Source organism: Aulostomus chinensis, chromosome 19 (genome assembly GCF_037954235.1).
Source record: "Aulostomus chinensis isolate RoL2024-O1b breed Wild chromosome 19, RoL_Achi_v1.0, whole genome shotgun sequence".
NCBI lineage: Eukaryota > Metazoa > Chordata > Actinopteri > Syngnathiformes > Aulostomidae > Aulostomus > Aulostomus chinensis.
The window spans coordinates 18,629,076-18,641,628 of record NC_141338.1 but is presented as its reverse complement, the minus strand read 5'-3'; the positions used below and the strand labels follow the sequence as shown (position 1 = coordinate 18,641,628).

At 44.1% G+C, this 12,553-nt stretch overlaps 1 protein-coding gene across 5 annotated transcripts in view; it reads left to right on the top strand.

Moving 5' to 3' along the window:
- The window catches only part of akna (AT-hook transcription factor), a 28,739-nt gene that overhangs the window by 7,513 nt on the left and 8,673 nt on the right, over positions 1 to 12,553 (top strand). For 3 of the 5 annotated variants that reach the window (XM_086187181.1, XM_086187180.1, XM_086187184.1), the window contains 15 exons: positions 2,047 to 2,562; positions 3,107 to 3,740; positions 3,847 to 4,150; positions 4,390 to 4,464; positions 7,356 to 7,512; positions 7,614 to 7,735; positions 7,826 to 7,885; positions 8,494 to 8,612; positions 8,710 to 8,875; positions 9,147 to 9,197; positions 9,700 to 9,902; positions 10,685 to 10,825; positions 11,133 to 11,316; positions 11,937 to 12,043; positions 12,231 to 12,481. In XM_086187181.1, the coding sequence (XP_086043307.1) occupies positions 2,217 to 2,562; positions 3,107 to 3,740; positions 3,847 to 4,150; positions 4,390 to 4,464; positions 7,356 to 7,512; positions 7,614 to 7,735; positions 7,826 to 7,885; positions 8,494 to 8,612; positions 8,710 to 8,875; positions 9,147 to 9,197; positions 9,700 to 9,902; positions 10,685 to 10,825; positions 11,133 to 11,316; positions 11,937 to 12,043; positions 12,231 to 12,481 (2,920 nt within the window). In that variant the 5' untranslated portion in view covers positions 2,047 to 2,216. The remainder of the gene's footprint in view (positions 1 to 2,046; positions 2,563 to 3,106; positions 3,741 to 3,846; positions 4,151 to 4,389; positions 4,465 to 7,355; positions 7,513 to 7,613; positions 7,736 to 7,825; positions 7,886 to 8,493; positions 8,613 to 8,709; positions 8,876 to 9,146; positions 9,198 to 9,699; positions 9,903 to 10,684; positions 10,826 to 11,132; positions 11,317 to 11,936; positions 12,044 to 12,230; positions 12,482 to 12,553) is intronic. The other 2 variants (XM_086187182.1, XM_086187183.1) reach the window with 2 other exon arrangements.

Sequence of the window (12,553 nt, the reverse complement as noted above, 5' to 3'; positions counted from 1 at the left end):
AGGGACAGTTGGAGGATGCATGCAAATGCGAGGTCGAATTCTAGTTTACCAGCTCATTTTTTCATTCATGTTATTCGTCAAAAAAAAACTCCCTAAACTTTCATCTTCTCTATGATGCAAGCTTTTCTAACCATTCCTGCATGACAGCCAGTTTGTCTCCACCAGTTCAGAGTGATATCCTGTGATCAGACCGTCAAAGGCCAGTAAAGCTTCTTAACATTGGCGCTAAAACAACAGCAAAAATTCCTTAAACAAGGCTAACATGGATGGATGGATTCTGAGGGCATTTTGGAATTTGACTGTGCAGTTGTTCTGGACATAAGGAGCATGTCCCCATTCATATATCAAAGCAGTGTAGGTGTAACACAGTGTCGTTGAGACTTGTTGTGTCTCTCGGGCTGTGGAGTTGCCATAGTTACGGCTCCAGCCAGTCAAACACTTGAGGGACTTCTTTGCTGGGAACAGTGTGAACTTGTGTTCGTTCCATGTGTGATGCACTTGCATGAAATACAGCCTGATTTACAAAGGGCTTGTGACCTGATAGTGCAGCCTTAGTGACAAGGGCAGTGAAATGAACGCTCGCTGTATCTGCGGTGTGAACGCAGAGTTCATGTCACCTTGGAAACAAATCCTTAAGTGCTTACACAACAAGACAGACCTCAGTTGCAGCTGTTTTGGTGTGGAGGCTGCAGCTAATTGAATTTATCCATCGTCATCTTCCGCTTATTCCTACATATTAAGGGTCGTGGGGGGGTGGAGCCTATCCCAGCGTCAATGGGCGAGAGGCGGGGTTCACCCTGGACAGGTCGCCAGTCCATCTCAGGGCCAACATACAGAGACGAACAACCATTCACACTGACATTCACACCTACAGTCAATTTAGAGTATCAATCAGCCTCATCCCCTCTTGATGTCTTTGGACTGTGGGAGGAAGCTGGAGTACCAGAGAGAACCCACACAGGAACAGGGAGAACATGGAGACTCACACAGAAAGATGATGGAGCCGGGACTGGAACCTGGAACCTTCTTGCTGTGAGGCCACAGTGCTGACCACTGCACCACCGTGTAGCCCTAATTGAATTTATGAATTATTGAATTACAATTTCGGGCCTAATATCACATTTACAAATAGCTTACCTGCATTTTCTCGGCACAAGAATTCAACTCATCTGTAAAAGAGAGAAGCAGCCAACACTAAACCGCATGTTGAGTTCGAGTGTTGTTAAAATAGATGCGCTCTGCTGCAGCTGTGTGGAACTCTTACCAGGACACAGTCACTCAGTCCATCTCCTCAGCTTCTTTGTGTATATATATATTTCTAAAAATCTCAAGTAACCAAATATTTCAGTTAAACTGATGCCGTAACGAATGGAATGCCTCAGTAATGTGTTCAGGGCTTAAAAAGAAACAATATTGTAACCGATATTCCATTTATTTTGCACAAGTACAGAGTGACGCCTTCATTTTGCCTGTGTCTGTCTCTCTGAGGAGGAGATTGCCTTTTTGCAACCATTTATCCTCAAATAATGGAGCTACATTATGCCTGTTTATTTTCTGTACAGTATTTGTAACCGGATTTAATCAAACTCAATATGACAATAATCACAATGATTAGATAGTCCGTTATCATGATTCCCATACGCAGGTGTGCCCACAGTTACATCAGGGGGATGTTTTACCCAGTAGGCCTGGAAAAATAGAGATGTTTAGCTCTCAATATGTTGTCTAACTTGCTCAAATGTAGGTAAATGGTTTAAACATCATTGCCTCACTCTCACTGGAGCAGCTGAAACTGTCAGTGGATGCAGCACGTCAGCTGAAGACTGTCAAAATCTGCTCTGGGGCTTCTGGTAGAGCTAGCATTAATGTTAGCGCCGCTAGCTTAGCTCGTCTGTGGAGATTGAGGAGCTACGTGACCTATTAGGTAAATGAAAGTATGCATGAGGAGTATTTCTTCTTATTGGTGCTTCCTGTTTATCTGATCTACTCTTTTGGGCAGTTTATTGTTTTACATGGTTATTGATGTAACATCACCCAATGTTTCAGGAGCTCCATCCAGCTGCTTCAGCTGCACCACTGGAATGTTTGACATGGCCTGTCCTCTTTGAGCCTCTGTGGTTATGGCTGCGAACGCGGTCCGCACCTCAGAGCCAGAGCAACAAGAAAAGTTGCACAAGGTTCCTGAGACCTCAGCTGAAGTCAGAACTGAATGGTGAATGGCGACCAGAAAGACCACTACAGCAGGACTTCTGTTCTGGACCCCTGCCCCAGTACGCAGCTCACCCACCAGCTCCGTTCTGTCTGACGATGTGTGGGAAGATGAGGAGGACCAAGAGGATGAATTTGCTAGCCAGATGGATGAGAATGGCATCATTGGACTGACAGACGCGCTGGAGGACATTCAACTAGAGGATGGAAACATGGAATGTAATCCAGCCTGGTGTCCAGGACCCCTCACACCAGAGCAGGCAGGTCTCACTGGGTGTGAGGTGGACGCACCATCCGAGGAACATTTGTCCCAAAGTCAGTCACCTGAAGAGGATGCACAAAGACTGTTCCCATGTGAGTTTTTGACTTTATAACATTTCCTAGACCTTGAGTATTCCATTTAATTTAGTATTGAGTGTAACCTTCCTCCAATTCTTTACTAAGTAGTTGACAGGCTGATTTTTGTAACTCTTTTTTAAAACGATTCTTCATCTCAAAAATGTATTTTACCTTGTAAGTTCTCTTGACCTTTACTTGCTGCATCACTTCTTTGTGACTCCAGAGAGCAGAAAACAGTGTTTGTTGTGTTTGTTTTGAGCTCAAATCAAAGTGTTCCTTGATTACTGAACAAAAAAACCAAAACAGTTGTAGATGTTTCTGGACAGTTTTTCTGTTGTTAGCTTAAAGCTAAGTGGCCACTCTTTCTGCATTCTTGAGTCACGAAGCCGTGGTGCAGGAGGGAAAAATGTGTAAAGTTAAGCTAATGGATTTACAGCTGTAACTTCATCTTTATTGCAAAGGTACAATATGACCTTTTGTCCAACTCTTAGCCAGAAAGCAAATAACATTACCAAATTTGTTGAAAGCTTTTGTTTTTCACATTTCTTTATGTAATCAGTAGGTGATGGTCTCCTTAGAGAATGGGGGGAGGATGAGCAGATGTTGGAAAACAGGCTAAAGCGCATACCTAAGAAGGAAGTAGACCTGGATATGATGAAGGATGAGAAAGATGGAGAGGAAAAGAGCAAGAGGAGTGACAGGAAGAAATATGGACATGTAAAGGGCTCTACTGAAAGCTACAGTAGCAAAGAAGGGGGATCTGGTAGTGTTCAACCGCCACCCACAGAACCTGCTGGAGCTCCCAACCACCACTGCCCATTATACCAGTCTTCCTTGATTTATAGTGAAACCCTCCCAGATATGAGCGTCACTGAAAGTCTCCCAGAATCACGCAGCAGCCTCAGGAGCCACAAGTCCAGTCCTCAGTGTCAGGAAACATGTCAAACTGGAGAGCGAAAAGGGCCTCAACAAGCCACAGCCCCCTCTTCTGAACCAGTGATGGCAGATCAGCGCTGTGGTGTCAGTAGAGGGTCCCCAGAGTCAAATAAATGTCCCACGTCCTCACTGAGGAAAACAAGACAGCCCTCTTCTGAAGCCTCAATGTCTCGTTCCCTCAGCACAGACCGAGCAGGCTGCTTGAGCACCAGGCCAGACAGAGCCACGACCAGACCTGCTGATTCTGATCAATCCAGGTGAGGCTCATCTATCCTCACAGGTCCTCATCCCAAAAGCCATCCTTCCTGCTTCTCCTTCATCACCCGTCTAAACACACCATTATTTAATTGCTGTGTTTTTCAGAAAAAGGTCTCTGAGTTACCGGACACCCAACTTCTCCAAGGTAGAGCCAAAGGTCCATTTTCCCAAAAACGGTTACAAGCCCCCCAAGAGCAGACACTCTTCGAAGAGGCAGTCCCTGTCACCTGAGCCCCCCTTAGTCTTTAAGTCCCCCGCTGACATTGTGAAAGAAGTCCTGCTGAACACCCCTGATGGACCTCCGGTCCCATCAGACTGGAATGAATCATCCACCAGGGCCCTCAAGTCCACGGTGCCTCAGGAGTTCAGATGCCGCCAGCAGGCCGCCACCCTACTGGAACAGCTGCAGGTACTGGAACCACTAGCCAGCACAGGTGGAAGGGTAGAGAGTCTCCACTTACAGTATGTTTCACTTTGAGTGAGCCTGCTAGGACATGCTATCTAAAGCTTGCTTTGCTTACATGTTTTCCCCAATATTCTTCTCTCTTCTCCTTATTATTATTCATCCCCTTCTCCCTCCTCACGTTGCATTTGCACACTTCTCTCTCTTTCCTCTTCTCACTGTCTTGTGTCGGCTCCTCATTTCAGGAGGAGTATGACAAACTGCTGACTAAGTACGCCGAGAAAGAGAACACTATCGATCGTATGCGTCTGGAAGCCAAGGTACAGAAAATATCATGTACAGCAGGTTGTCCTCAATTATAAGCCACAGAACCCCGTCCAGGTCATGATAAGATTCCAAATGATGGAAAGTTTGTCCCAATTATAGGCTTTGCTGTCGAGATGACATGAATAAAGTTGCCGTTTACTAAAATCTCATGTCCTGATGGCTTGATTGCCTCTATGCATCATGGGAATGGTAGGATGGGACCATGTCTAGCTTTGTTATGGACTGCAGGTTTTGGATTCTTTCGGTTATTTTAGTGAATGTTTATTTTAGTAATTCATGGGTTTCTTGTTCTTCTCCTGTGTTTTTCTAGTTTGTGTTCCTTCTTGTCTTCTCGTTCACTAGCTCTTCCCTCCTGTGTCTTTGTGTGCTTGTCGCTTCCCGTCTTTGTCTGTTTCCCGCCTTTTTTGAGTGCTTCACCTGGGTCTGGTTTTGTTCTCAGTCCTCTTCAGTCACAGCCCTGCTCCTAATGTTCCTCACCCTATCAGCTCCTTCCCTGCCCTGGTGTTCCCCGTCATGAGTTGAGTGTATTTTTGGTGATTGTCAGAGTCAGATTTTGTCACATCCTTCTGTCATGGCGGCAGAGAACAGAGATGAACCAGGCAGGACTTGATGGAACTTGAAGGTTTAATTGACAAAATGTAAAAGGAGTATGGGAAAAGCAAGAAACTCAAAAAACAAAACAACAAAAAAAAGCTGGTGAGGTGACATGAGGATCCGAATCTTGAAGCCCCATCACCAGACTTACACAGTCCTGGTTGGACTGTGACACTTTGCACTTATGCTTGAGACAAACCACACAACTTTCTAAGGGCGTTTTATACAGCATTCCTAATTGTGCCAAGTCTGTTGTAGTCGGCCTGTAGTTTGGGCCTGTAAAGCTCTTTTGCCCCCAAATCAGTGAATGATTTACTGAACTTGGGCTTTGCTGAACCGGCTGGTGTTCTCACCAGTTTTGAGCTGAACCATTGTGTCATTGACGGAGGGCATTAAAGGTGCAGAGCGGTCTCTGCTGTAGTGGTAATAAACCAGGTGGTAGACAATAAAATTCAGTCACCCACATAAAGATGAGATATTTAAAACAGGAATAAGATTTATTGTTCTGGCTCACAAGAAGATGACGCAACACGACTGGGTGGGCGCTGGACTTCACACCTCACGTGCGTCGCATGTGCTCATCACTCACGTGTATCGCCAGTTGCCGCGCATTGGTAAAAAAACAAATGTTTGCAAAGAGGTAGTGAACCTGTTCTCTGTCAGTGGGGAACGCCAGTCGGTGTGTGTGTGTAGAGAACAGATGAGACAAGACTCCTGCTGATGTGAGTTGGAGTGTCAGACATGTTTTTCAAGCCGACTCTGAGCACATCACAGCAGCGTGCACCCATGAGCAACCTTACTGCAGCCTGTGTTGGAAGTATTAATCCCACCATCACCAGACATGCAGTGGTAACACAAGGCACACCCACTGACTCAGCTGTCCACAGTGCTCCTTGTTCACACCTGCTCACCCTGACTGCTCCACTGCTACCTCTTGAAACTATTTCCCTCTTGGCTGGGTGCTTTAAAAGACCGGTTGTATGATTTGAACAAGCATCATGTAGGGACTGTTTGGGGTTCATGTGAGATTAAAAATAACACTTTCTGAAATATGTACCAACTCTTTGTTGTTGTTGTTTTTTTTTATCCACTGCTTCACAGGCTTTAGTATATGTTGTTTATACCCTGCAAATTTGGTTGGAATGTCCAGTGGGATAAATGAAATGAAAAGGTTTTGGTGGCCAAAGGTCACTGTCAGTGTGAATAGCACACATCCCTGAGGCACGTTGTGTGTCTAGTGTTCACTTATTGGCTCATTTAATGTAGTTAGTACATGGAGATATAAATAGTAGGAACAATATTTTTTATGTTAAAGTCCCTTTTCTAAATTCTGTTGTTGTTTCTTTGTTCAAATAGAATAAGTAAACCCTGGTCCAGACAGAATCAAAGACATTTCAGAAGAAACTCCTTAAAACGATGATTTGCCCATTTCTCTTCAAGCTCTTTGTAATCGGTGCTCCATAATCAGCACCAATTACAAAGAGCTTCCCGCCGCTCCTGCGCCTCCTTCACTGCAACACTGACCCAGCATCTGCCTACGCCGCCTCCTCCTCTTGTAACATCTGTGGGATTACATGAAATCCTTTCAGAGAAAGAGGTTGTGATGCCCCTGAATAGACAGTGTTAGTTATTGATGCATGACTGAATAAAAACAGCAAGAGATGGGATAAATGACTGCAACATGTTCGAAAGTGAAATATAAATAATATATCATGTAGAATATATACTTACAATTTTGATCGACAGTAAACAAGTTTTTACAAATAGTTGTCCAATTTCTAATTCCACATTCATGGAATTCGAATTTTGAATGGCGAGCTTTACTTTAACCAGAGTACTGTTTTACCTGGGTATTTCTACTGTTGCTTAGTACTACTTGACCTACTGTACTCCAAGTCAGTTTTATTTGAAGAGCGCCAAATCAAAGCCCCACTTGTCTCAGGACACATAGAAGTACAGCAGGTCTAGAACCACTCTTCTTTATTTTTAGAAGTTTAAAGGGACCCAACAATCCCCATGAGCAAGCAAATCTGTGACAGCTGTGACGAAAAACGTCCCTAAACAGGCAGGAATGTTGAGCAGACCCTGGTTCCATCTGCCTCGACCAGTTGTGGGCAAAGCCAGTAGAAGAACACAACTTCTTCTGTCAACGTTGAAAAGTGAAATGTTGTGCCAATGAAAAACCAGATACTTGGAAGTTAAAATGTTAGTCATCGATGCGTGGTGATGGATGACATCATGATAAGTGTGACTATGTATATCACGTGTTCTTTTCTCACATGTCCTCCAGGTGAACCTGTACTCTGATCCCCCGAAGCCCGGCCCCTCTGTCCAGTCAGCGCTGAACAAAGAGCCCTCAAAGTTCTTGATGCTGGAGTTTCCTCAGGCACAGAGAGCAGAGCTCCACTCAGCTTCTTTTTATCCTTGTGGACACAGCACTCCTCTGAGTACATGCACCTAAAACATGGCGTAGCCAACTGAGTAGCCACTGTGTTATTGAAGGCATATTTATCACTTGTCATCATATAACTTGTTCCTCCCTCTGCAGGAGGGTCTTCCACTCGCTCATCATCCTCTGCCTCCCTCTCATCCTCAAGAAGCCCCGGCCCTCACGTGGCGCACCGTCTGGCCAGGATCCTCTACAGTCAGGCTGACAAGTTCCTCCAGCAGGTCGGCGACCTACTCTATCATGAGGGAGGTCTTAAAATTTCTCACATATTAATGTGATGTAACATTTTTGTGTCTTTCTTTTTCATGTAGCTTCAAACTTTTGAGGATTTCATAAAGAACAAAAAACTCAAAGCATTCGAACAGATGAAGGTAAGAAAACTTTGAAGGAAAATGCCATCTTTTTTTTTTGGAAAACTCGCTTTGTTTCCATCCTCCCCAGACCTCTCTCCTCAGTGGCATTAGGGATCAAGCCTGACTGCTACTTAGCTTAGCGCAATGCAGCACTCTTTTACCTTAGCATACCTCTGTAAAAGTCATCTAACAGATAAAGTCCAGAAATGGTAATCCTCATCCTCTCTTACAAAATCTGCCGTGTTATGCAGACGCAGACTCTCTTCTCTTTTCATTGGCTGAAGTCATGATTGGGCTTTGGATGTGCTGCGGCACAACACTCAGTTTCTGATTATGAAATTACAAGTTCTTATTTATCTGATTGTTTCAATGGAAATGTTATTCACAACCCTACTTTTATCAATGCATACATAGAGAAAAGTATCTAATGACTAATGATACTGCGCTAAACTAACCAACACAGCTCTCTGAGCCATGCACAGAGGAGAAAAGGGCCCCTGTCCTGTGTGGTTCTGGGTGGGCAAGAAGCATATTTCCCACAAAGTTGGTGTATTCCTTTAAGTCTGTTTTAAGAAGAACGAACAGCCACCAGTACATCCATGCTGATGCTCTGATTTTCTTTTTAGGGTCTTTCACAGCTTTTTCAGGGGCTTGAGTCTTTAGAGAGGGGCTACCTATTAGCAAGGGATGAGCACAAACTCCTTCAGAAGCAAGGGAGAGAAATCAGCCACTTTGACCCTGAACGGTGAGATTAGTAGATTAGATCTCATACCTACAGTATGTGAGCACATCATTTGTTTATGTTTGTTTAATGAAGTTTTGTGTGTGTGTGTGTGTGTTAGGGAGCTGGAGGGGCTCATCTTTCAGTGTGGGTTGCGTATGGATGAGCTGGAGGAGCAGGTGGACCAGATGGTACAGGAGCAGCTCACCCGTCCGCCCTCGCCGCCTCTTCAACCTAACGCTTCACCTTTAACCTCTGAGGGGGCCAGATGTCCGTGTCTCCCCCAGGTACTACCACCGCCTCCACCAACCTGCATGATGATTGCAGCATTGAAGCTAAACCGAACCCAAAAAGTGTATTTTTACCTCTCAAACCTCACAAAAAGGTGTCTCAAGCTCACAGAGATGGTTTTTCCCTTCCTGCATCATCTTGGAAAGAACAGCCATGTATATTTAGCATGGATCTAATGAACCTGCTTGTCAGTGTTGTTGATATTATACCATATATTATATAGTTGAAATTAGCTTTAAGAAAGATACATGTGGCTGGCTCTTTCAGCACTCTGGAGTCAAAAAGAAGTGGAGCAGGAGGGAAAACAAAGACCTATTTGTGAGTACTTGAAAGGTGAAGTGAAGTATCGCTCTAAAGCTGCAGTACACACGTTTTCAAAGTACAAATGAACATTCAAGACATTTCAAGGCAAATTGAGACAAATGAGTCTCCATGTGTCTGCTTCTACCTCCATGAATGTGAATAAATAATTCAAAAGTGCATCTCTTCAGATGGAGAATGATTCATTTTTTGGGTTTGGTGATGCACAAAGGAAGTTCCTTCCTGTTAAACACAGCGATAACAATAATAAAGTCTGACGGGGAAGCCTTTTGTTTGTAATAACTCTTCCTGCCACAAGGAGGAGACTAAAGTGGTACATGTGGCTTCTGTTTCATTCATGTAAACATCTGTATTGATGACACTGATAAATAAGTCATGACCAAAATCTTTTATTTTAGTTCAAATATGACGATATAGTTAGTGATCTTAAGCTCATGCAAAGCGACAGTGACTGACTGTGTTGTGTTTTTCTAACACTAGCGTTTATAACTCCTTCCAGAGCCATACTGTGCTTTTGCCTGTCGATGCAGGAGTGGAAGCAGTGGCGCAATTGAGCACAGCCAGTGAAGAAAATGATGATGATAATGACAGCGATGACGACGGGGGGACAAGTGACAATTTAAACCAAGCTTCTTGCTACCTCAAACCTCTGAATGGGAACCACGGATGTGTGGAACAAGACTTTGCTACGCCAGCGACTGAGTGAGTGATGATATTCTGTTTTTCATTTCGAAAGAATTGTCCAAGCACATTTGCATATTGTAATAAAAGATCAATAATAATGAAAGCGTCACCATCTGTTTTCTCCTCGCTTTGTTTCAAAAACAAATTTTCCAGAATATTCGGTGTTTCAAAAAAATATTATGCAATTATACTGTGATATACAGTGTATTTCCCATTTCCACAGAATTAAATTTGTTAATCATCCAAGTGTTATTTGTTAACCAAAATCATAAATATCAAATATTCAGAATCTAAACCTCTTTAATACCTTTTTTTTGTGTCAAGGTGTGAGTACGTTTCCACCTTAAAAAAAGGTGATGTGTGCAGGTTCAAATACTCACAGTCAGGTACTTAGGCTCAAACCAGGCTAGAAAAAAATATTCCAAGGTGAGGCCCAGTGTGTACACACACAAACACACGTCTCTAAGCATCAGGTTGAAGATAGTAAAATGGAGCCGCCTTGTGGAAAGTGGTAAAAACTACAAATTTCAAGGGAAAAGCCCTGAATAATACTTAGAAATTATGTTTTGCAGTTTTTATGCTCTGATGTCTGGGGAATCAGGTTTCAGCAGGTTTAAATGATATATTTTTTTTGTGCTTAGCAGTACAAACTTGGGAAACTTACTTTTTGTTGTAGTGGGCGGGTGATTTTGGAATTTGGAGGGATCTCAGGACATGGTCTTGGTGTGCTGTCAGTGGAAGCTGTGGAACAATACTGCTTCAGTCTTTTATTCTGTAATATTTGTCTGACTTCTGTCTAGCCACCAAAGCTTCAAAGAGCCTCCGGAACTCCTGAGCTGTGGCCTGAGAGAAAGAACTAGCATGGAGCCTGAGCACAAGGGCAAAGAGAGGCACATTCTAGAAAATGAAACCATGGCAGCCCCTGAAAGTCTTCCTCCAAGGTTCGTGTGTGCAGGGAGCTCCAGTTTCATCAGTTGTGGTCTGTTTTTGTTTGTGTACTCTGTAGCTCTAAGGCATGGACATTCCGCTTATTCCACTGCACTCTCAATTATTATGAAGTTGTTCTGAGGTTTCTATTTGATAGAAAAAGAAGGGAAGATGTGAGAAAAAATAAATAAATAGAAGGGTAGCAGAGTAAGGGCACATTAATAACTGTTATTCAGTGCAAGAGATTTTTGAATTGAAGCTACTAAATTCAGCAGTACAGCAGGTCTATGTCTCTAACAGGCAATCTCCTGATCCTTCCAGCAAACAACAGGCCTGCAGCTCCAATATGTCATCACACCGGGACTGTACGCCGCTCCCCAGTCATCCTCCAAAAAGCAGTAGTAGGTTGGAGGTGGGACAGTCTCACAGCAGCGCAGGAGTGATCACTGCCACAGAGAGCTGGAGCTCCAAATTACCGACTGAGAGCAGGAGAATGCCTTCTCAGGTCAGTCATGTTATACAGTAGACAGCCATGATTCCCAAGCTGGGGAATGCATACTCCCAGGTAAATGCTTTTTATGTCAGGGCTACAACAAAAAAACCTCCTCCATCAATACTAAACCAGTGTTTTATGTTTGTCCCTCATGCATGGTATGACGACCTGCCTCTTCTGTTCCTCTGACTGGGTTAGACTTGACTAGAACTAGCCAGTCAGAGGAACAGAAGAGCTATGGGTGGAAGGCCCTTTAGCACCCAATGTTTTGCCTAATTTGCTGAAATTTCCTGCAGAACTAGCATTGACATTAGCACTGCTAACCTTGCAAGTGCATCTCGTGTCAACACCGTTCCACATCCACGATCGTCAGGAGTCACCAGTATGTGCTCATATCAGTTCATTTTGATGAAATATATGATGTCTTATGAAGAGGCTGAATAAAAAGCTGCAACTGTCAAGAACCCCATCATGTCTTCATATTTTAAGCCTTTTTTATGATTGTCACGCTAGCTTCTTATGGCAGGCGCACACAACGGCAAAATTCACATCACCTCCAGCTATAAATGAAACCTCAACATGTCATTCACTTCCCTCATGAATTAAAATGTTTGGTATGATGTGTTGAGCAGGATGGGGTTGTCTCTCCAGAGATGGACAGTGGGTTTGTTGGTTCGGACAGCAGCCGTCTGACTCCTGCAGCAGCTCCCAGTCCTCGCCACCAGAGGGCCTCAAAGAGGTGAGGAGGTCTCCGCCGCTTCTCGGCAGCACACAAATTTATTGCACCATAAATCTGCCCTCATGTGCCATCCCCCAACACTGCAACACACAGAGCACTCATGTCTGACTGCAACCATCAAAGTCTATTGATCAGGTTGCATTTCTTTTCCCTTTGTGGGTTTAAAAATTCTTCCTGGGTGCACCAGGTCCTCTGTCTCTCAGGGGGGGAACTCAGGGATACCGCAGACAAGCCGGGCCTCAGCACCGTCTCCTAGTTCGTTGTTGTCGCCCAGACGCTTGTGTACGAGGCCTGGAGAAAATTTGCACCGCAGGCCTGACAAGCTGAGGAGGCCGAGAGAGAGGAGCCGCACTGCCTCCTGTTCTCCGCTGCACCGGTTCAGCCAGACAGACCAAACCAGGGTCAATGTTGGGACAAGTGCATTGGAGAGTGACACCAGTGAGATGTCTTTTAATACAGAAAAATAAATGCATAGCTATGAAATGTTTTCATATTCACCTTGACAGCTTT